At 42.9% G+C, this 21,274-nt stretch overlaps 1 protein-coding gene across 3 annotated transcripts; it reads right to left on the minus strand.

The window, feature by feature from the left end:
• Nucleotides 1-10,302: 10,302 nt before the first annotated feature.
• Nucleotides 10,303-19,949, minus strand: pcdh18b (protocadherin 18b). Of its 3 annotated transcripts, none has more exons than XM_010749712.3 (4): nucleotides 16,953-19,949; nucleotides 16,440-16,528; nucleotides 15,963-16,078; nucleotides 10,303-11,812 (listed from the first exon to the last, which is right to left on the minus strand). In XM_010749712.3, the coding sequence occupies exons 1-4, from the start codon at nucleotides 19,449-19,451 to the stop codon at nucleotides 10,854-10,856; spliced, it is 3,663 nt and encodes a 1,220-aa protein (XP_010748014.2). In that variant the 5' UTR covers nucleotides 19,452-19,949; the 3' UTR covers nucleotides 10,303-10,853. The 3 variants fall into 3 exon arrangements, with proteins under 3 accessions (XP_010748014.2, XP_010747939.2, XP_010747861.2); XM_010749637.3 differs by having other exon boundaries at nucleotides 15,909-16,078; nucleotides 16,440-16,495; nucleotides 16,953-19,948; XM_010749559.3 differs by having other exon boundaries at nucleotides 15,909-16,078; nucleotides 16,953-19,948.
• Nucleotides 19,950-21,274: the final 1,325 nt, after the last annotated feature.

Consider the following 21,274-nt stretch of genomic DNA (forward strand, 5'->3'; position numbering starts at 1 on the left):
AGTCCAACCAATATCCACCTGTCAATCAACACTTTGTAATGAAAAAATGCCAAGGATGTATCATTTTGTATGTGCTGTTTTATATCTAGGACAGAGTATTACTTTCTAATTAGTCATTCTTCTTAGTGGGTTCTGATTTGCTCTACTGGAGAGGTAATATTGACCCTCCAGGTGCCTCGCCTCAAGCCGCCATGGTCAAACCATTCAAACTATTAAGTAAATATCAGGTAAAGGCAAGGTTTTTGTCTTCCAAACACACAGAAACCGTAAAATATTACACACAAAGGCATAATTTACAAAGAAACACTAAATTACCAATCAGACTCCAGTTTGAATCTGATGTGGAATTATAAAGGGCTGGAAGGGGCACTATAGCCATCTGTTTCCCTGGTCATTTCTTCTTCAGACAGAAGAACAGACTGGTTTGAATGAATGAAGACATTATTGAATTACTTTAGGATTCAGTGTTTTTGAGCTTTACCTGTAGGACAAAAAGTCAGGACATTTAAGCCTCTGCTACTTAAATTATGACATTATAACCCTCTTGAATTGTAGAATGTTGCTGCAGTTCACTATGAACTGTTACTCAAATGACATTTTTCGAGTTGTTTTAATTTTAAAAACTCATCACATCTTCCTCTTTAATTTGTAATATTAAATATTTGGCATTTAAACTGAAAAAAAATAATAAAAACAGAAAAAAGACAACACTAAAACTGTTGTAAATATATATTTCCTTTGTCAGAACAAACAGTATAGCTACATGAGAAAAAAACAAAAATCACCCAGTTTATATGTGGAAGAGTCACCGTGATCCGGTCAGTCCTCACTTCTGTGAACTGTCCCCAGAAAACAGCCTCCGTCTGGGCAGTGCAAACCGAGCCAGGTCATCCCTCTGTTTACTGATGGTGATTATGTGATGTCATGAAAAGATTCCAGAAGATCATAAAACCGGAGGCATTTCGAGATTTACAGTGAAAAACTGTGAAAAAAAGAGGCATAGAAATCAATAAAATTTATATTTCTGATGATCCTATGAGCTACAGTGAGACCTAGAACGGGTCCTCCAGAGTTATAATGATGGAGTAAAACAAAAACAAAATTCATACATGGAGCATATAACAAAATGAAGTTGCGTAATTAAATAACCGGAAACACTGTCACCAACAGCTACATACACAGTGTAGAGTAGGAGAAACAGGGTATTGTGAATAAAAAACTTTTTTTTTTTTCAAAAAACTTTTTACTTTCATTTTCAAAGGCCATCAATGATGAGTAGAGTGTTTAGTATCTGGATTAGGCAGTTTTTACGATAACACATACTGCTCCTAATTTATTTAGTGCTGTGCTAGAACAGTTCCGCCTGTGACTGAAGTTGATCTGGTGCAGAGAAGGTGTGTAAACTGTATCTCACGCTTGAACTGATCATTTATGCATTGCTGTTGGTGTAAAAGGGGAAGAAAACGACAACAGATGTGTGTATCAATCTGTTGAGGCTTTGGAGATGGGAAGAGAAATCCAATTTAAGTGTGTGTACCGGAGATGCATTTTAACACCAGGTGTAAATGTAATCCTGCTAAATCAGAGCGGAGACACACGCCAGATACGAGACACATGCCGGTGCCAGTTGGAGAGCAGGCCAGAGTTGGAGAAAGAGGGGATATCGAGGGATCATATCCATCGTTTTGTTATTCCACCACTGATCCATTTGCTGCTTTAGTTGCAGAGCTGGCAGCCACATCCACCGGGAGGGAAGGGAGCAGAGAGTGAGGAGAGGCTCCTGAGGAACAGGAAGAGCTCCACCTAGTGGTGGGAAAAATGTGAAAGGAACGCAAACACATGGGCAGACAGATAGATGCTGTGATGCTGTGGCACAAACAGGATGTGAAACACAAAGACCTAATTTTAATGCACAATGAATAAAGTTGACTTGTTTTTAACACCCTCTTTTGCCCTTTTTGTTTTGTTCTTTTCAATGGCAATGGATCGCTCACACCAGGGTCAGCCCCCCCCCCACACACACACACACACACACACACATCACCCTCACACACAGCAATAGAAGGTGTCAGGCGTGATGACAAACATGTCTTTATTAATATCAGCGCCGATGGTCGTGCCTCTCTGGCAGCGAGAAGTGTTTGTTTGGTAATTTATGAGGCGCTGTTGATGCAGCGCGGCATGGAGGAACATATGCTGCGTGGCAGGTTATACAGTGCAGAGCTATAGTTTGCCAGGTCGGGTGTTACTGTATCTTCTTGTAAGGAGGTTTCTTGGCAAGTGTGATGCTGTGACTCAGGTGAGAGATATATTGGAGTACACACACACACACACACCTGTGAATGAGATCAGACACACTGCTGATGTTGAAGCTGCACGGTGGCCGCTGTGGCAGCTGTGATAATGAGTGACCAGGTGGAAAATAGAGAAATGTTTGTGTATGTGCTGATACTGGCCTTTATGGGTCAGTTCACTCAAATAAAAAAAGAAACGAAAAGGTGTGATTTGGGTTTAAGATTTGAGATTTCTGACCTAACCCCAAGTGGAAGGAAAGGTAACAGGACGTCCAGCACTAGGAGCAGGCATACGGGCAGAGTCTATGAAAAAGGGAAAGAAGCATTGAGATACACCTGAGAGAACAGAGAAGGCCAGCGTTTGTTTAGAGTTTGACTTGATTGGCTCCAGTTTTAAAATGTTGAGAAGCATAATTTTAATATTGAAATTATCGGACCATGAAATATTGCATTAGCTGATATTAGTTGTTACATATTACATATTACATTTGTTAGACTCTTAGTGTTTAGTGAGGGACTAAAGCTTGCAGTAATTATTTACAAGAAACAGGTATGCTCAAGCAGTGCTGAGATATTTAAAATAGTCGTTTAAATATAATATTATATTTTAGACTCGTCACCTGCATGTCTCGAACTGGGAGAAGGGACTACATGTGTTCCAGTTTAGAACGTTTTCCAACATAGAGATATTTTGTTTCACTGTTTGTTTGTTTTTTCAGGTTTATTAGATTTTAGTTTGCCTTATTATTATCACATGAATGGGCCATTTTCTTTTCTCTGGCATATTAAAGTTTGGGCTGAGTGGTGGTGCAGCCCTTTTGCATGTGTGATGCCACAGTGTAGAATTTTGACTTGATTCCAGTTGGGTTGTGTGGTACTTTAGTCCTAATCTGCCTAGCTGATCTCATCTCATAATACTTCCATGTGGAGAAGGTCTACACTGTGCTCTTTAAATGTTGTTATTACAGAGACAAACCTGACTCAAAATATGTGTGATGTGATTCATGTTCACAGTGTTCGTATCAAAAAAGTGATAGGAATTTTCAACTGTGAAGAGCTGACCTAAATTGAAACTCCATCACATGTCCACATTATGATTTCAGCTGTTACCAAATATAATAATACAATATGTATCATAAAGGCTTTAATGTTTCCAGAGGTGTGTGAAGAGCACTGAAGAGTCATTTCCTGTATGCACTCCTCTTTAGGAGACAAGCAACAGGTCGCACATAAATGTGAGCTCAGATTATGAACGATTCATTCAGCTCATAGTCCCTAAGTAAATATTTGACTCATTTTTCACAAGCCTCATATCTTCTGAACGCTCTGACACTCAAATGTTCTCTTTCAGACAGACAGATCAGGAGGAAATGAACTTTGTTTGAGACCTGTCTCATAATCTGTTTCAATCCATTCACACAACGTTCACAACACTTCCAAACCAAGTGGGCCGAGGAGACCACACCTGCCTAAGAGACAGGAAGAGTATATACTTTCATATCATTAGCAGAGAATCTTAGCACGCTCCTCATTTCATAATCTGGAGCACACACGTGAATCTCAAACTGAGCTGGTGATAGAGGAGCTGCATTGTGGATAATGTAGGCGCCAGGCTTTTTCAGACACTTTCTCTGCATGGACTTTGACGTTTTGACTACTCATCACCAGTTCAACAAGTTCTAGGAGTGCAAAACTAAATCTGTGTCAAAGTCTCCTTCATATATTTTGGAACATGTGATCAGTTTTTGATAGGAATACTGTGAAAATTATTGAGAAATGACAAATTTGTCGAAGTTAAACTGGCTGTTGCAGGAAGCCAAACACAGGACTTCTTTTTTTCTGTAATTCAAAGCTTCGCTTTTTTTAACACACGCAGTCAGAAACCCCATTCTGTAAGGTTAGACAAGATTAATCGCCTGCACACATCGACTTCCATCAGCCTTGTGTGTCCTTACACACATTCTCTCTTACCCACCCACACACACGCACACCCACACACACACACACACACACAGTGATATCAGGCCAATCTGCTGTGGTCCAGCCACAGTGTGTCCACAGATAGTAGCCAGCAACCCAGATAGGTGTTTACTCCCATATACAGAGAGATTACACTGGTTTATTGAGCCCTCACACACACACACACACACACATGCACACAGGCTCACAAACACTGGTGGATCATCAGAGACACACACTGGACATACAGTACATTGACCACAATTTCACACACACGTACATGCTCATGTGTGTCCAGAGAGCATGTTCACACAGTCATTACCCAAAGCGTGCATCAAAAAATCCTAAACGCTCGCATCAAAATGGTGGACACAAACAAATACAGATGCACCGAGATAATAAGACATCCACTCAGATGCACACACATGCACATGCACATGCACACTCACAGACAGCAGCTATTGTTCAGCTGATGGTCCATTATCTAACCACTGCCAGCCCTTCTCATCAGTGTCTGAGTGTGTGTGTGTGTGTGTCTGTGTGTGTGTGTGTGTATGTGTGGACAGCATACCTCCCACTGTGGCTATAAGCTTTCTGTCACACTACAGTGCTGCTACCACTCACATAGAGAGAAACACACACACACACCCACACACATAAAAAATGCACTTACACACACGGTGGTTATTGTTGCAGCAGTAATCCAAGTGGAAAAACATCTCCTGGTGTTGCTGTTATGAAAACACGAGTGCATTGCCTTCGAAGACAAAAATGCAGCTGTGTTGCTTTGTAAGAGGTGGAAACCAAAGTGAAAACAAGAGTGATGATCAGCGCCACCTTAACATGTTTACTGTAATGTACGAGCTATCTCCACAATGTACCCTCACCAGGTTCTTGTACTATTTACAGTATGTCGACTGATCTCAGATAAAAGCTGTTTCAGTGCACGTGTAGCTCCGCTCTGTTTTTTAATCGCTAACAAGCATCGGCCAATACTGAAAGCATTTAATGAAAACTCCTCACACACACCTTGGTTAAACACTTAACTTCTCTCTTCAATATGATTTATTTGTTGCTCATAGTAATTTAAAGGTACAATATTTAGGACTGGACACCGCAGCTCAAATTCAAAGCAGGGCTGGGCGATGGCATAAGCCAGTTATGCGGTTGCTCAAGGCCACAACTGCTGGTGGGGGGGTTTCTCTGTCTGTGTCCTGTCTGCAGCGCTGCAGCATTATCGGTTGTCAATTCGATTTTGCCTGCGTCACAGACCTGTGTCATCATTTTGAGACTCGGTTTGTTAAGTTTTTGTCAACATGCGAGAACTCACCTGACAAAGAGTGTGTCCTGGTGTGTGTTTCGTGAGTGAAATAACGACTCATTCAGCTTCATGGCTTCATTAAGCGTCTCTCCCTCTCCTCTCCCACCATGAGTATTATGTACTAGTACTGTGTTTACGGAGACACCCTGAAACTTTATAATGATTCTCAATAAAATCATGAATATAGTCTGATTGTTCCTCAATGCTGAAATCTTCTATTATAACATAATTGTACGTGACAAATCTAAAGCCAAATAAAAGGTTGAGCCCCAAAGCTCACACTCATTTATTAGACAGGTCCTCTTGGTTAAAATCAAACTAATCCAAACTAAATAGTTCAGCTCAGGACTCCTTCTCTCTCTTCTATTTCTAGGCTGATTTTCTAGTTTGTTTTCTGGACAAAATGATCCTGCAAGATCCACATTCTGTCAACAATTTGTTTTTTCTTTCATTGACTCTTTACATAATGTTACTGTTGTTTTCTATTTGCCAACCCTGAAAGAAGGTTAGCAGTATGTGCGATTTGTTGAGTGCACTACGAGTTTTTAAGGGCCACACATAAAATCTTGCTTAGGGCCACTAAAAGCCTAGGTCCAGCCCTGTTCAAAACACTGGACAGTCAGTATCTGGTTTAAAGTTCCTTTGGGGAGTCAGTTTGACTTTAAACCTCAACATTTCTAACTGTTATGGAATTTTCTATCCTAAGGTAACACGAGGTCACGTATGGGCCTTGAGGTCCTCAGCAGTATTAGTTGTTTGTCTTTGACTACGTGCCAGCCTATCTTAACACTGTGGTGACCAGGGTCGAAAAGGCCTGTTGCTGCCTTCCTAGACATAATAGATAGCTTGCCGTTGACGTTCCAATCTGCATAAACAGACATCTGTGTCTCCAGACTACAATATGCTGACAGTAACACCTGCATGGGTAAAGACATTCTCTTTGACTAATGCTGGGCATGTAGTATTTGTGGTGTTATCTTGGGGTTTAAAGTCGATCCACCAGGATGAGTTGGGCAGAATGTGAGACCGACTCAGGCACTTCTGATGAACTTTGAGAGTGTCTCTAATTCTCCCTGGCCAAGCGTCAATAAATAATACAGCATAAGACATCAGAGGCTCCTGAACACTTTCTGAACTCCTGACCTCACCATTGACCTTTGACTTCAGCAATTTCTCCATAACTTTAACATCCTCACTCTTCCACCGATCACCTGTTGTAGCATTTACACCCACAAAAGCAGAGCATATGATTGTCTTGTCGTTGGTTAGATACATCGGACATGGGCTGCCCTGATGCCAGCTCACATCAGTGTGCAAACTTTACAGAGGATGAGGAGAGTGTTCAGGACTCGAGGTAGGATGAGGGTATTTGCTTTGTGATGTCACTGCACAGACGCTCTGTGCAGATGTCATTTCCAGCTGCTGTCAGAGAACAGAAGACAAAATAACTGCGTAAAAACCCTGAGACAGCAGAGTGTTTGAGGATCTCAGCAAGATGAATGTCTCTCATCAATCAGCTGTCATCCTCTGTCTGTCTGTCTGTCTGTCTGTCTGTCTGTCTGTCTGTCTGTCTGTCTGTCTGTGAGGCAGTCAATACAAAACTGATAATGGCAGCATACACACCCATGATACACACACACACACCCTGAATGACGCTGCTTAAATCTCACATTCTGCATAAACACTGCGGGCTGACACACACACACACGCACACACACTGTGTATCAGGGAAGCCACGACAATAGTAACATTGGTGGCTTCATTCCCGCTGTCACTGGGGATCTGTGCTGACGAGATAGCAGACAAAGTGTGTGTGTGTGTGTGTGTGTGTGTGTGTGTTGTCAGAAAAAGGGCTGAATTGCATTAAAAGCTTTGTTGTGTCTCTCTACTGCTGCCTCTCTCTTTGCAGGCATATTTCCTCCTCTCTCTCTCTCTCTCTCTCCCTCTCTCTCTCTCTCTCTCTCTCTCTCTCTCTCTCTCTCTCTCTCTCTCAGATTGATTGTAGCAATTTTGGTCTTTTTTTTCCACGTGTTTTTGTGTTACTGAAACCTGTCCATAAATAAAACAGAAAACATAAAGGCCAGAGTGACATCCTACATTTTGTTCTTTTGTTCATTCAGCTGTTTTTAAAGACTTTTTCCAAACTTGTAAATTGTACAGTCCCATCATTTCTTCTTTTAAACAGAAATACAAAGAGAATCTGTTATGTCTGTCAGTCCTCATGAGATCATGGCTGCAGGTTGTAAGCTCCTCAGCACAGTCACTTCATCTCTGTTAACCTCTGACAGTCTAATTATTCTGCTCTATCAAGGAAACTTCTATTCTTGATTTCCTTCTTCGTGTGTATGTGAGGATGTATAATCCATATGCTAGTAATTAGTTACTGATTACTTCGCCAAGAAAGTAAAACTCAAAGTAATGTCGGTACTTCCAAGCACGCTGCATGGTCCTGCTATCTCCCCCGTTACTGCCCATCAGTGGACGGGAAATATCAAAATAGTTTTGAAAGTTAAATTGTAGCCTAAACAATTATGATTATCATTTTATATATTATTCTCAAACAAAACACAGACTGATTTGAGGACTTCATACAAGTCCATCCATCCAAGTTGCATAGATTCAACAACTGACATCTTATTTACCTTGTGCTTTGCATTGTGGGATAAATGCACTCTCAGACATCAAGCGTTTATTGTTATTTTTCCCACTGTGAGCATACCATACTGTACTGTACTTTATCTGTACATACCACAACAGCTGTTTTGAACCAGTATCTGTTTTCAAACAGGGACACAGTTTGTTTGACATTCACTGGCGTACAATATATATCACATTGTTTCCTGTTGGTATAAAAAGGTAGAAAGGCATTAATTAGTACTGACAGGAGTCAACTAGAAGTGTGTTAAATCTAGTGCTGAAATATGACTGCAGGACAGTGATGATGTCAGGCTCTTCAAACATGCTGATTGGTCCATTCCTTAACAATGACATAATCAGTAAGTGTGTCTTAGTATCTAAAGGTGTGATTAGCTCCATGCTGTTCAGAACACATTTTAAACTACACACACAACCAATCTGTTTGAGTTCACAGCAGCTGGAAATACACAAACAAAAGCCTGCCAGATATGATTTCTGATCAGCAAATGAAGATGTCACTCTGGAGTCAGTCAGAATGTTCTAGAAATAATGTACGCTGGCCTGATGCACAGCATCCTGATGTTTTAACAGTGGTTATGGCATAGTAACCTGACTGTGGGTCAAAAATCCATTAGATGCTATGTGTTATATAATACAGGAAAGGTTTATCTACCACCTATCACATCCAGCACAATTCAACGAACATACAGAAGGAATCATTCATCATGTGCAATCAATTTAACGAACCAACAACATTTAAACATTTAAATGCCAGGAGATTTCCATTATTTATTTTTTTATTTCTATTGTGGTCATTTTTATACTTCCTTTAGTCCTTACTGGTAAGATATATACTAGGTATAAGCTATATATTAGATTATCCATTTTGTGATCTAGTCTGATGGACAATAAAGTCCTGTGTGTGTGTGTGTGTGTGTGTGTGTGTGTGTGTGTGTGTGTGTGTGTTTGATTTCCCTTGCAGTATTTTCCTCTGAAAGCTGCAGGATGGTGGCTTGTCCTCCAGGGGGCTCTGTCTGGTTGTGTGCTCTCGTCCTCTGTGGTTCCATGTCAGGGCTGGGTGCTGCTAGTAGTTGTAGTAATGTGGTGGTAAGAACTGGGTGCTGCAGTCATTGGTTTACAGTGCACATGGTGAACCTCTAGGTGTCACCCATTATCTAGTTGTTAAGGCAACAGAGGAGGGAGGTGTCTCCGTCAAATCCAAAAGCCCCTCCATAAAACTCTCAACACCTCTCTGTGTCTCTTCACAGCAGCTATTTCCGTCTGCTTCCACAGCACATTTCTCCCATCAGCCACCATGCATTCCAAGTTTGATTCTTTTGTTTTGTGAATTCAAGTGACTCTGAGATTGCTGACAGAATGCCGAGCCGCTCGGCGTGCTTCTGGGCTAAGACGACAATCCTGGCTGCATCAAGTCATTAAGTGTTTGAGGGAATGCTTCAAAGCGTTTTCATATGAGCAGCAGCGTGTCGCACAAATTGCAAACTCTGACAAGAACCCAAATTTGCTGATGTGAAGATGAGGACTCGTGATGGGTTTAGTGAAGGTTGCTGTTGTACTGTGTACTGACCAGATGGTGTAGGTCCACTGTATGACTATATTCAATAATTTGTCACATGTTCATTTAATGGATTAATCATTCAGTCTTTGTTTTAGTCCAAAGATATCCAGTTTACGTCGACATATAGAGAAAAGCTGATCATCAGTACCGTCATGAAATTACTTATTTTGCATTTTTCTTCCAGTATTTTTTAGTTCCACTTTTCCATCCATTGTTTGTACTCAATCTGATAAGCAGCTGCAGCCTGTGGCTCTGGAATAATCATGGTGCTGTTTCACGTTGTTTGATGTCTTATGAGATCCACTTTAACTCCTTTCAGTCCACAGCAGACTGAAACTTTGTGTCAGATGTGAGGTTTACTTTTACAGCAGCTTGGCACTGCATTGTAATCATGCATGGAACAAAGTACATGTTGTATTTCACTGGAGGTAAACAGTGTTTCATACAGCATATTAAAAACTATAGCTCCATCTACCACAGACATACACAAACATAAACCACAGACGCCTGAATAATGTTTGTGTATTATTATTTGTTTTATTCATGTTTCCCCACAATAATCCACAAAGACCAATAATTCATTAATATATTCATGTATACATATCATAATGACAAATAAAAAAAGAATCACAATACAAAAGACAATTTAAATATGTAGAATGTCAATCGCATGTCAAAGTCTTGATTCAACTTTCTTTTTTTACTCAACATGCATTCAAAATATAAAAATAGACATCTGATTAAGTTTATATACACTTTTTATAAATATAAGTATACAAATGTATTTTTAAAATACAAAGATAAATACCGTCACATAGTGTACATTGTGTACCAAACCAGCAATTACAAACAATTTTTTGGATATTTAGCATTCACAAAACACAATTATTACATTAGAAATGCAACTTTAACGACACTTGCAGGTCTTTTTTTTTTGTCTTTTCTGTTTCTGCTTTATTTTTTTTTCTGTCCTTCTTTCGCCACCCACAGTACCTCACTTTCATTCTGAAGTAAAGGAAGTCAGTGAGTGGCTAATAAATAAAGATAAAAGGAAACAGGAAGTTTAGCTCTGCCGAACATCCTGCAAAAGTTTGTTGATCTCGGCTACCAGCTCACTGGCGTCCACCAGCTCATGTCGGCTGTCACTGCGTTTGCCCTGAAGGTGGCTGAGCACTGAGTCAAAATCGTCCTCCTCATAGTTTTCTGGGATCTCCTCCATGGCCGGCAGCCATTTGGAGGAGGGCCCAGGGAGCGGAACTGGCACTAGCACCGGGGCTGGGGAAGGCTGCACCAGAGTGGGGCTGACCAGCGCTGTGAGCAAGGGAGTGCTGTGGGGTTTGGGAGTGTGGCCGCTATTCTGGGGACTGTTTTTGGGTGCCTGCGAGCCCTTGTGGCTGCTACTCTGGGAGCTGAGCTTGGTGCTGGGTTTCAGGGTATGATAACTGCCACCTTGGTGGTGGCCAGATGGGCCAATGCTACTTCCTGGGTTCTGGAAGTGGGTGTTAGCGGCCCAGGCGGCCACACCCTGCTGGTGCACAGAGGGGTTGGACTTGCCAGGAAGATGGCCCCTCCTGCGATCTAAAGATCCAGTCATAGGGACACCAACTCCACTCAGGCTAGTCCCCTTCTGGTTCTCATTGACCTGGACATACGAGTCCAGACCCTGGGGTAGCAACCGCTGGAACACACTACTCATCTCAGACAGTAATGAAGTGGTCCCACACAGGTCTTCATCTCTGGCTTCACCCTCACCATCCTCTCCCCTCTCCTCTTCTCCACCATCCTCACCACCCGGGTCCTTGCCGAAGGTGGAGAAGCTCTGGTTCCGGTTGGGACCAGTGTCAGTGCAGGGCTGTGGGATCTTTTCCTGGGAGAGGTCGGTGGCTTGGCGGGCTTCTTCCCCAGGGATGTAGAGGTTGCTGCGATAGTCAGAGGAGGAAGACGCCGGGGAGGCCAGTGGGGGCATCCAACACTGATCTGAATGACCCAGGACACGACACTCCTCTGTGCAGAGCCTCATAGCTGGGGAGAAGATAGAAACAATCATAAGTAATGAGGCACATGTGACACGCTTAGACCACCTGAGCCAAAGCTGATGCTTTGTTCTGTCCAGCCAGCAGTCCAAAAACACAAATATATTAATAAAAATGATGTAATACAGAAAGAAACACAACATGTTTGAGAGGCTAGTCATTTTTGAATGATTTATTGACTGTTTTGTGGTCAACTAATTTTCTGTCAATCAACTATTTGATTGATGGGATAATTGTTTCAGCTGTATTTATACTATAGATGTGTTAAGTAGGAAATTAGACTGACTGGGTTGGTGTATATGTATCATATGATGCATGTTTGTATGTAAGTGAACTGTATCCTGTTTCTGTCGAATGAAAAACCTCAAATCTCCATATTTGGTCATTTAAAAGATGCATTTTAAGGAATAAATACGACTTTATGGGCTGAGAAAATCCAGCTGATGCTACAGTATTTATATTAGATGTATCTTTCAGATAATACAAAAAAATTCACATTATATTATCTGTACATTTCTTTTCATGTTTAAGCAAAATAACTAAATTTATCACTTTATCACTATTTTTGATCACAAAACTAAAAAGGTGTAAAGATGATTCCTGCTAGTTGAGTCTCTTTCCATCCAGCTAATTTGTCTGCCTCTCCTCAGGTGTTTTTGCTGCACTGTCTCTGGAAACACGGTGGAAATCTGCCCTAATTAGTCTGAAAGGCTCTCTGCAGGAACACTGCCTGCTACAGTACCTTCCAATGTATTTACCACAGAGAGACAATTCAGCAAGGCCGATCAATGCCTATTACCCATTCAAAATAACTCCTGCTTTAAAAGCCCTGCATTTTTCCCTTTCAAGTTGCTCTTTTCAATATTAAATCTTCAAATAGAAAATCTCTGAAGAATAAATTAGACAAATCAAATATGCCAACTTAAAGCCTTCATTAAAGGAGTGCGGCGCTTTCAGTCGTGCTATTGAGGGACTTCATTATCCCCTCATTAACATGAAAGGAACATTTATAATACATCTTAGAGTAGATGAAAAGTGCATTTGGGTGCACTGGAAGGGGAAAAAAAACAGTGCAGGGGCAGCAGCAGATTGGGTGCCCTGCTGATGAAAGGTTAAAAATGAAAGATTTAACCTGAATGATTTGTATGTAAAACTTAAAAAAGAAGAAGAGGCAAACATTAACTGAAAGCCTGCCTGTCTGTGTGACTGTAAAGTCAATTCAGCTGACTTACTGACTGATAATTTTGGCAAGTAAATTAGACTAGTCTTATTTAGAACTCCAGACTACATGGCTCGCTGCCGATAATGTTTGTTTACTTGTGCGCTTTCCTTTTATCAAGTTTTATCAGGATACAAATTCTACTTTTATCCCTGTTAAGAAGCAGCAGGAGAGCTCTGTAATCCACTGAGCAGAGAGGAAGACAAACAGTTGGTTTATTTTTTTGAATGTTTGTGGGAGAAAGATGAAAATGAAATAGCAGAGGTTCAGATATCCTGACTTTTAGTGCCTCATATGGGATTAAGCTCCAAAAACACTAGTCTTACACTTCACTTAATGCAAGTGGATACCATCTTTCTTACTTGCCTGGAAAATGCCTGAATCATTCAACACGATATTTGACACTGTCTCCATTTTTCATTTTTACAATATTGTTTGTATTTGAATTTAAAATTAGATCAAATAGATGAATTAGTGAGCTTTAGAGGTAGGTGTTATGAACTTTGGGCAAAACCAGGCTAGAAGTTCCCTCCCTGCTTCCAGCCTTAGGTAACCTAAGCTAAGCTAAGCTAAGCTAAGCACATCCTGACTGTGAAGTGCTATTGCTTTTTTCTTTTGACTCCCTGAGAGAAATACAATTAGTTTCACAAAACAGAATGCTATTCTTAAAAAATAGAATTTAATCCTGCTGTTTGAGAGAATTCTATGTTTTCTCTAAGCGTCTGCGTTTTGCAGTCTTTCAAGCATGAAGGCACATTTGCTGTAAAATATCTTCTGCATCCAGATAGGCTAAAATAAAGACTCTCTAGCTCATCATCCACTGAGCAGGGAGGACTACCATATCCAGCCATAATGACAGGGCACTGACTAAACGCTGCTCGAAATCATCCATGCTGCAGTGGACACGGGGGCGGGAGGCGGGGTGAACATACAGAAGGAGAAAGGTGAGCTTTGAGATGTAATTATTCTCTTCAGGGCTTAATCATCAGCGCAAATCGGTGCTGACTGCATAGCAACTATTCGTCACATGGCAATTAAATGTCTTCTTTTCATCAGAGAAGCTTCAGTTTGGACGGCTGAAAGTGAAAGCTTGAAGGTGAGAAAAAGGAGAGGACTAACGAGCAAAAGCTCCTCCACAAAGCTATGAAGGGGGGTGGGGGAGGGGGGTTAGTGATGAGATTGTCTGCCCGTCTGGGTCGACTTTAATTGGGATGTAGCTCAAATGCAGTGCCGAGTGATGGCTGTGTGGGAAGCTGGCTGGAAAGAAACGGGAGCTCTGGGAGGAGAGGGATGGCGTGATGAAGGAAGCTGCAGCAGCTTGCAACCTGTGTGACGTTAGCCCAGACAGGCTGAGAGGCAGGGGAATTTTAGAGCGTGTGACTGAGTGTTTCCAACTCAACTAGCAGGATGAGACCTGCCAGATATTTGATGCTAGGTGGGTAGAATATTTCGAAGTCAATAGGGTCAATCAATGTTCAACAAGTGTTAAAATTCTTCCTTGTTAACTCGATTGTGGAGGCGAGGGAAACTCCATGCGGTGTGACAGTAGGGAGAAGAGATGGGTGGCTTTAAAGGAGGATCAGTTGAGCTATCTGGAGAAATATCCCAACAGTGAGGTGAGACTCTACGGTTAAGTATGTATGGTATCATTTGCAAACCTCCAAGGCCAATGCACATGCAGCCACTTGTAATGCAAAACAAAGAAGGCATACTGAAGGTGCTAAAACAGTGGTTTGCTAACAGGCAGCAGATGAATAGAGTGGGGTATGGCACTTGCTATGTCACCCATTTCTTAACCTGTTGTGGCCGGTTTATGGGTCATGATCCCAGCAATAGATATGAATATGGTGAGAAACCCACAGGCGATTATAAGGAATCCGTTTTTTTCGCTTTCTAGCTTGACAACACTGTAAGTAGGGCAAAATCCATAGTCCTTCTTCTATGTAAAAATACATTATTAAGGTTAGCTGTAGCTAATGTGAGGCTTGTGCAGACTGAGAGACTAATGCCAAGTATAATGAGTATAATAATGTGTATTTGTATGAGGCCCACTCTGTTCAGAAAACTCTGCTACGAAGGATCTTGTCTCAAAAGGCTAGCCACTTGATTCGCGTAACTCTGCCTACTGAAGCTTCTTATTAACTTTGCCTGAATGCATTCTCACACAGAATGGGGACTGTGGATTTTGTTCCCCATCATCTGCGTTGGAATTGTGCTTGAAATTCATCACTTCAGCTCCAGTATGGGTAGAAGAAATGATTGCAGCAACTAAAAACTCTTTGATCGTACATATAGCATTTGAGTGCTGTATTAAGATAGACTTGGAAAAAAAAAGAATATATCTTTTAAGATACATAATTCAAAACTATATATTTTAAATTCCTTCTAATAAAAATAAATGGGGCACATCAACATGTCACTCTAAGAAATCTGCCACACTGTGCTCACAGGGTGACCTCTAGATGGGGTTGCTACCCCAAGGTTGAGAAACTCTGGTTTTGCCAAGTTCAGTCATATTTAAAGACTCAGAGAAGAAATTGTATGTTAGTGTTTGATAGATGATGACCTATATTTATTGACCATGTAGATGGATTTTTTTTAATTACAACAATTGTCAAATGACAGAAAATTAATTGGCAACATCTCAAGTAAATTTGCTGGTTTCCATCTTTCTAATGTCAAGATTTCCTGCTGGTATTCATCTTACATAATATTAAACTAAACTGAGGATTTTAATGAACTGATGTGCTGTAAAAACTGATCAAAACAAGACTGCATTTTGGATTCAGGACTAGATGCTAAGGAGACAGGAGGGGAATAATGGGATATGACGGTAGGGTTGTGGGGTGGGGGGGCAGGGGTGTACCTGCATGCGTTCTGTGCTGGCCATCAGGGGCATATATCTCAGTAAAGCCCTCACCAAGGAGCCTATCCATGGGTGACTCCCTGCCAGGCTCGTAATCACTGTCCCCGGCTTCACTGTCTCCACGGCCGCTGTCCTTCAGACTGAACTTATCCATCTCGTTCAGGGCATATCTGCATGAAGAGACAGACATTTGATACATTTCTCATAGAAGACTGGCTGATGATTGACAAAAATGTTACCAAATTGTGAAGGCATGCTACTGATGGATAATAAGGTGCATAGAGAGTGCTCTGCAGAAGAGGTTTTACATAAAATTATGCAAATGCAAAGTTATTGAGCATACAGTTTGACTCTAAACCAAAAAGCTACTGGATACGATTAGAATGGAACATGTGAAAGTGCTGACAACAGACAAAATCATCTGGAAATCTTTAACTGTGTTATTATAGGGGCGTACCAAAGCGTATCCCTTCATTATGACTTTATTTCTGCCAGTGTCAGATAATAAATCATTTTGTGTGTGTACATTACCTGTAGCTCCTGGTGTATTTGTTGCCTCTAAAGCTTGGTCGTGGCTGGTACTGGCCCTGGTGGAGCATGGACAGAAGCTGTGAGACTTGCTACAATCCCAAAAGAAACAAAAAAAGACAAAAAAAAAGAAAAAAGACAAAAATAAAAGGAAAAAATGAAGAGGGGAAAATGAAAATGAATGGAGTCAAACAAGCAAGGCCACAAGACAATGTTGGGTGGGGGGAATTATGGGGAAGGGGTAAGGGTGGCTTTGTGACTTGGTCCTCAATGTGATGGTCAACAAAAACATGACACAAAGGGCTGAAGGTAACAGAATATGGGAGCAAGGGATAAATTCAGAACAAATACTTATATACGCCAAGAGTGCATACTCTGTGATTTAAGACATGGATAGTAATGTGGTTTATCTTTAATAGATTCATAACCTGCTGTATGTTTACAGGACTTTTAGCACAATCAGCAGTCATGACAGGGATTCAATGTTTTAAGAAAATGAATGAAATCTCATCTTACCTCTACAGGAGGTGTGGCGTGAGCCAGTTCCAGGGCAAAGTTCTCCGGCACATGATTGGAGGAGATGGTTACCAGGCTATTGAGGGACTGGCGGCTATGATGGCTTTGCCTGCTACCCAGGGTGCCCCTCTCAGGTGTAGGGGAGGCTGAGGGGGAGCGTGGGTGGGCACGGACAGGCAGGGTCCCATTGACGGTCGGAACCAGGGTGATATCTGCCTTGTGGATTTGCCTGGCGGGCTTTTTGGGGTGGTTCTGGTAGCTGCTCTCTGCCACTCTGCAGTTGTAGTTGTGCCTTGGGTCTTTCTTCTCACGATTGCAACGGGCAGTGGCAAACATCACCATGACGATTAGCAGCAGAGCACAAACGGCAACCAGAGATATGATGACAATGAGGGAGAGGTCCAGTGGGGCTTGGCTGGAGCCAGTGGGGTAGAGAGGTGGAAGGTCCATAGTCTCCTGCAGAGAGAGCCTGAGGAGGGCCCCTGTAGACAGCCGACTGGTGCCCCTGTCCTGCACTTCCACCCTGATCTCCATCACATCCCTTGGCGCCTGCTCCAGGCTGGCATTTGTTCTGAGCTCACATCGCCGAGCGTCCATCACAAACAGTCCATCCTCATTGCCTCCAACGATGGCACAGCTCACCTCTCCATTGGCGCCAGCGTCACGGTCTGTGACTTTAAGAGCAGTGATCAGCTGACCCGGTGATGCATACTTCCACACTGGCAACTCGGCAGTGTGATTCCGGAGGGAGGGGGAGTGGATGATGGGTGGGTTGTCATTTTCATCCAAAACAGTCAGCAGGACGGTGGTGTTAGTTGACAGAGCAGGGTTTCCCCCGTCACGTGCCTGAATGGTGAAAGAGATCCGGCTGACGTCTTCATGATCAAAGCTGCGTAAGGCATAGATGGCACCATTAGAAGGGTCAATAGTGACATAGGTGGAGATGGGGCTCCCTTGGACCAGAGCATCTATGATGGTGTAGGTGACTTGGCCATTGGTGCCCAGATCTGGATCTGAGGCCACCACAGTCATTAAGTATGCTCCAGGGGAGTTGTTCTCTGATTTGAAGACCTCGTAGCGGCTCTTTTCAAAATATGGAGGATTGTCGTTTTCATCCAGCACCTGAACAGTGAAGTGTTTGATGGTGGAGAGGCTAGGGGAGCCCCTGTCCTCAGCTATGACTGTCAGACTGTACTCTGACCTCTTCTCCCTGTCGAGTGAGACATTGGTGAGGATCATGTAGTTCTTCTCGTAGGTCTTCTGGAGTCTAAAGTGGCCGTGGCCGTGAAGCCTACACACCACTTCACCATTGAGCCCAGCGTCACTGTCATCAACACGAACCAGAGCTATAAAAGTGTCCACAGGGGCACCCTCTGAAATGTAGGCCACTTCCTCTTTGCCAGGAGTCATCAGGTTGATGTTTATCTCTGGTTTGTTGTCATTCACATCCACCACTTTCACCACAATTTTGCAGAGGCCAGGAATAGAATTTGGGCCCAAGTCCTGAGCCTGAACATCTAGCTCGTATGAGGCAGTGGTTTCATAGTCCACTTTTTTAATAAGCGTAATGTGGCCGTTTTCTGGGTTTATCTTAAATGTTTCCAAGATCTTTGGCGATACATGGCTGCTGAAAGAGTAGACTATTTTCCCATTAGTGCCCTCGTCTGGATCTGTGGCGTTTAAATCAATGATTAGAGTCCCAAGGGGAGAGTTTTCCAGCAAATTGATGATATAGGCCTGCTCATCAAAGGCTGGGCTGTTGTCGTTGGAATCAGAGATGCTAATCTTGAGCAAAGTGGAGCCAGATTTAGGAGGCACACCGTTATCCGAGGCTGTGAGCTGCAGCTGGTAGCTGGACTGCACCTCCCTGTCCAACTCCCTCATCACGACCAGCTCTGCGTACTTGGCCCCGTCTGTCCTGGTCCTGATGTCGATCTTAAAGAAGTTATTGGGTGTCAGAGAGTATGTGTGCAAGGAGTTCTCCCCGACGTCCGCGTCCACGGCGCCATCCAGCGGGATGCGCGTCCCCACGGATGCGCTCTCGGAGATCTCAATAGGAACGATGGCGCGGGAGAAGTGCGGGGAGTTATCATTAATGTCCAACACTTCCACCTCCACATGGAACAGCTGCAGGTACTCCGTCGGGAGAGTGACCACGTCGAATTCAATCGAGCAATTCAAGTTTTTTTCACAAAGCTTCTCACGGTCGATTTTGGTGGCAATGCTGATCTCCCCGTCCTCCTCCCGGACAGACAGGAACGACGTGCTCCCCCGTTGCATAGCGCGGAACCGAAAGGTCAGGGAACTGGGTAGTTTGGATAAAACCCCGGCGACATCCTCCTTTAACCGTGCAATAACAGTGCCCACTTTCTGCTCCTCATAAACTTTATATTTCAAAGTCTTACCGGTGGCGCCGTGCATAAGCGCGACCAGAAGCAGTAGTTTGAGTAGTGCCGAAGAGAATATATTTCCTTTGGTTTGGATCATTTTTGCGCCCATCTTCTGTGCGCACACTGTGGCGATTACTTCCACAGAGGGAAAAATCGTGGGAGGGGGGAAGAATAGATGTCTTCTCAAACGTCTGGCATGTTGAATCCTCGGCTGCTGCCCACTGTCCGCAAAGAAGTCCGCAAAATAGATTTAAAAAATAAATAAATGGATAAATATCTAACTAAACTTTTCTTCTTTTGTGAAAGAATGGCGCACAAAAACAGACCACGGCGCTGTCCTTGTAGACAGATCTGTTGCATATATCGACATATGTCCGTCGCCCGAAGTGTGTGTGCGCCAGTGAATGAGTGAGAGTGAATGTCTGGACGAAGAAAAGGCGCAGCTTTCTCCCAGTCTGTGCGCGAGAGTGAGTGAGTGAGTGAGTGAGTGAGAGAGCGAGATAGAGAGAGAGGGAGAGGGAGGGAGGGATGAAGTGTGTGTGTGTGCGCCCTGCTCCGTGCGCTCTGCTCTGTCGCCGCTCCAGTCTCTCTCTCTTTCTCTCTCTCTGCCCGCCCCGCACCCAAACTGCGTATCTTTTCCACACAAACCCCCCCTCCTCCCCCCCGCCTCTTCTACTCCCTCACCCCCTCTCCTCCTAAATCATCAGAATGGCCTCCTTCAAGCAGCACAGGAGGGACTATTGATAGTAGCCCCGTCTCTCTCCTCCACCTCCCTCCCCACCGTAGAGGACACCCCAGTATTAAAAGTGTGCCACAACAATGGGCCAGAGGAGGAATTATTCCGGGCTCAGCCACTTTTAACACAACCACCTCACACTGACCCGCGGCAGACTTACATTGTTATGGTTACAATTCACAACGTGTGCCAACTCTGCTCTTTTGTCACGTGTGCGTAAAACGCGAAGTTGTTTGTCTTAGAATAATAATTGGAAGAGGAAGGAAACATGCCCACCACTCAGCCCTCGCCATGTGAACGGGGGCACACTATAAAACCAAAATCACAGAAAAGACTGCTGCAGTATCATCTCACCAGTTTGTTTATGAAAACCAGAACACCTCACATCGTTTTGGCATCTTGGCCTCATATCGCCATTATTTCCGATTGTGGAAGCTTTTTGTACCAAAACTACATCATCTCTCTGCTCTTTGTGCACACTTTTCACACTCAATAACGCATAAAATCGCTCTCCATTGGTCGATTTTTATGGTGCTTAATCCCAGTTCACCTGTCTGCCTGACTCCAGAGCAAATGCATCCAGATTTTATTTGTGGTCCTGAGATGTCTGAAGTCAAATATGCCCACGAGTCTCTGTGTCAAATAATGTTGGCTCTTGGTGATAGAGCTGGCACTCAACATGTGTGAAATATATGAAATCCTCAGAAATCCTGAGAGACAATTAAATAAATAATGTGCTATTTTATGTTATATATTTTTTTTCTGGCACCTCCGTTTAATTGAATTAAAAAATGTCAAATAATTTCACAAAAAAAGGAAAACTATCACAACTGCTTAAATAATTAAATCAAATAGCTCATAAAAAAAGATGATGGCATTTTACTTGTCCCAGAATGTTTCCATTTAATTGTGAGTCTGTTAAATAGATTCTTCCACTCTGCACTAAGGGTTAAAGTATGGCCAGTGCTTTGCCATCCATCCAGCTGACCCCCACGTGTGTTCTTCTGGCAGATCTCCTCCTCCTCTGGCTGCATAATTATGTTTTATGGAAGCCTACAACTCCTGATCTGACCAAATTACCATCCTGCAAACTCAAAGTGTCGCTCAGAGAGCAAACAACTGGGCAAGCAAAGCTTTATGAGAGGAGCACCAGGCCATCTGGCCTGGGCCTCAGACAACCCAAACCAACAATTACC

This window comes from Larimichthys crocea, chromosome I (assembly GCF_000972845.2).
Source record: "Larimichthys crocea isolate SSNF chromosome I, L_crocea_2.0, whole genome shotgun sequence".
NCBI classification, from domain to species: Eukaryota; Metazoa; Chordata; class Actinopteri; family Sciaenidae; genus Larimichthys; species Larimichthys crocea.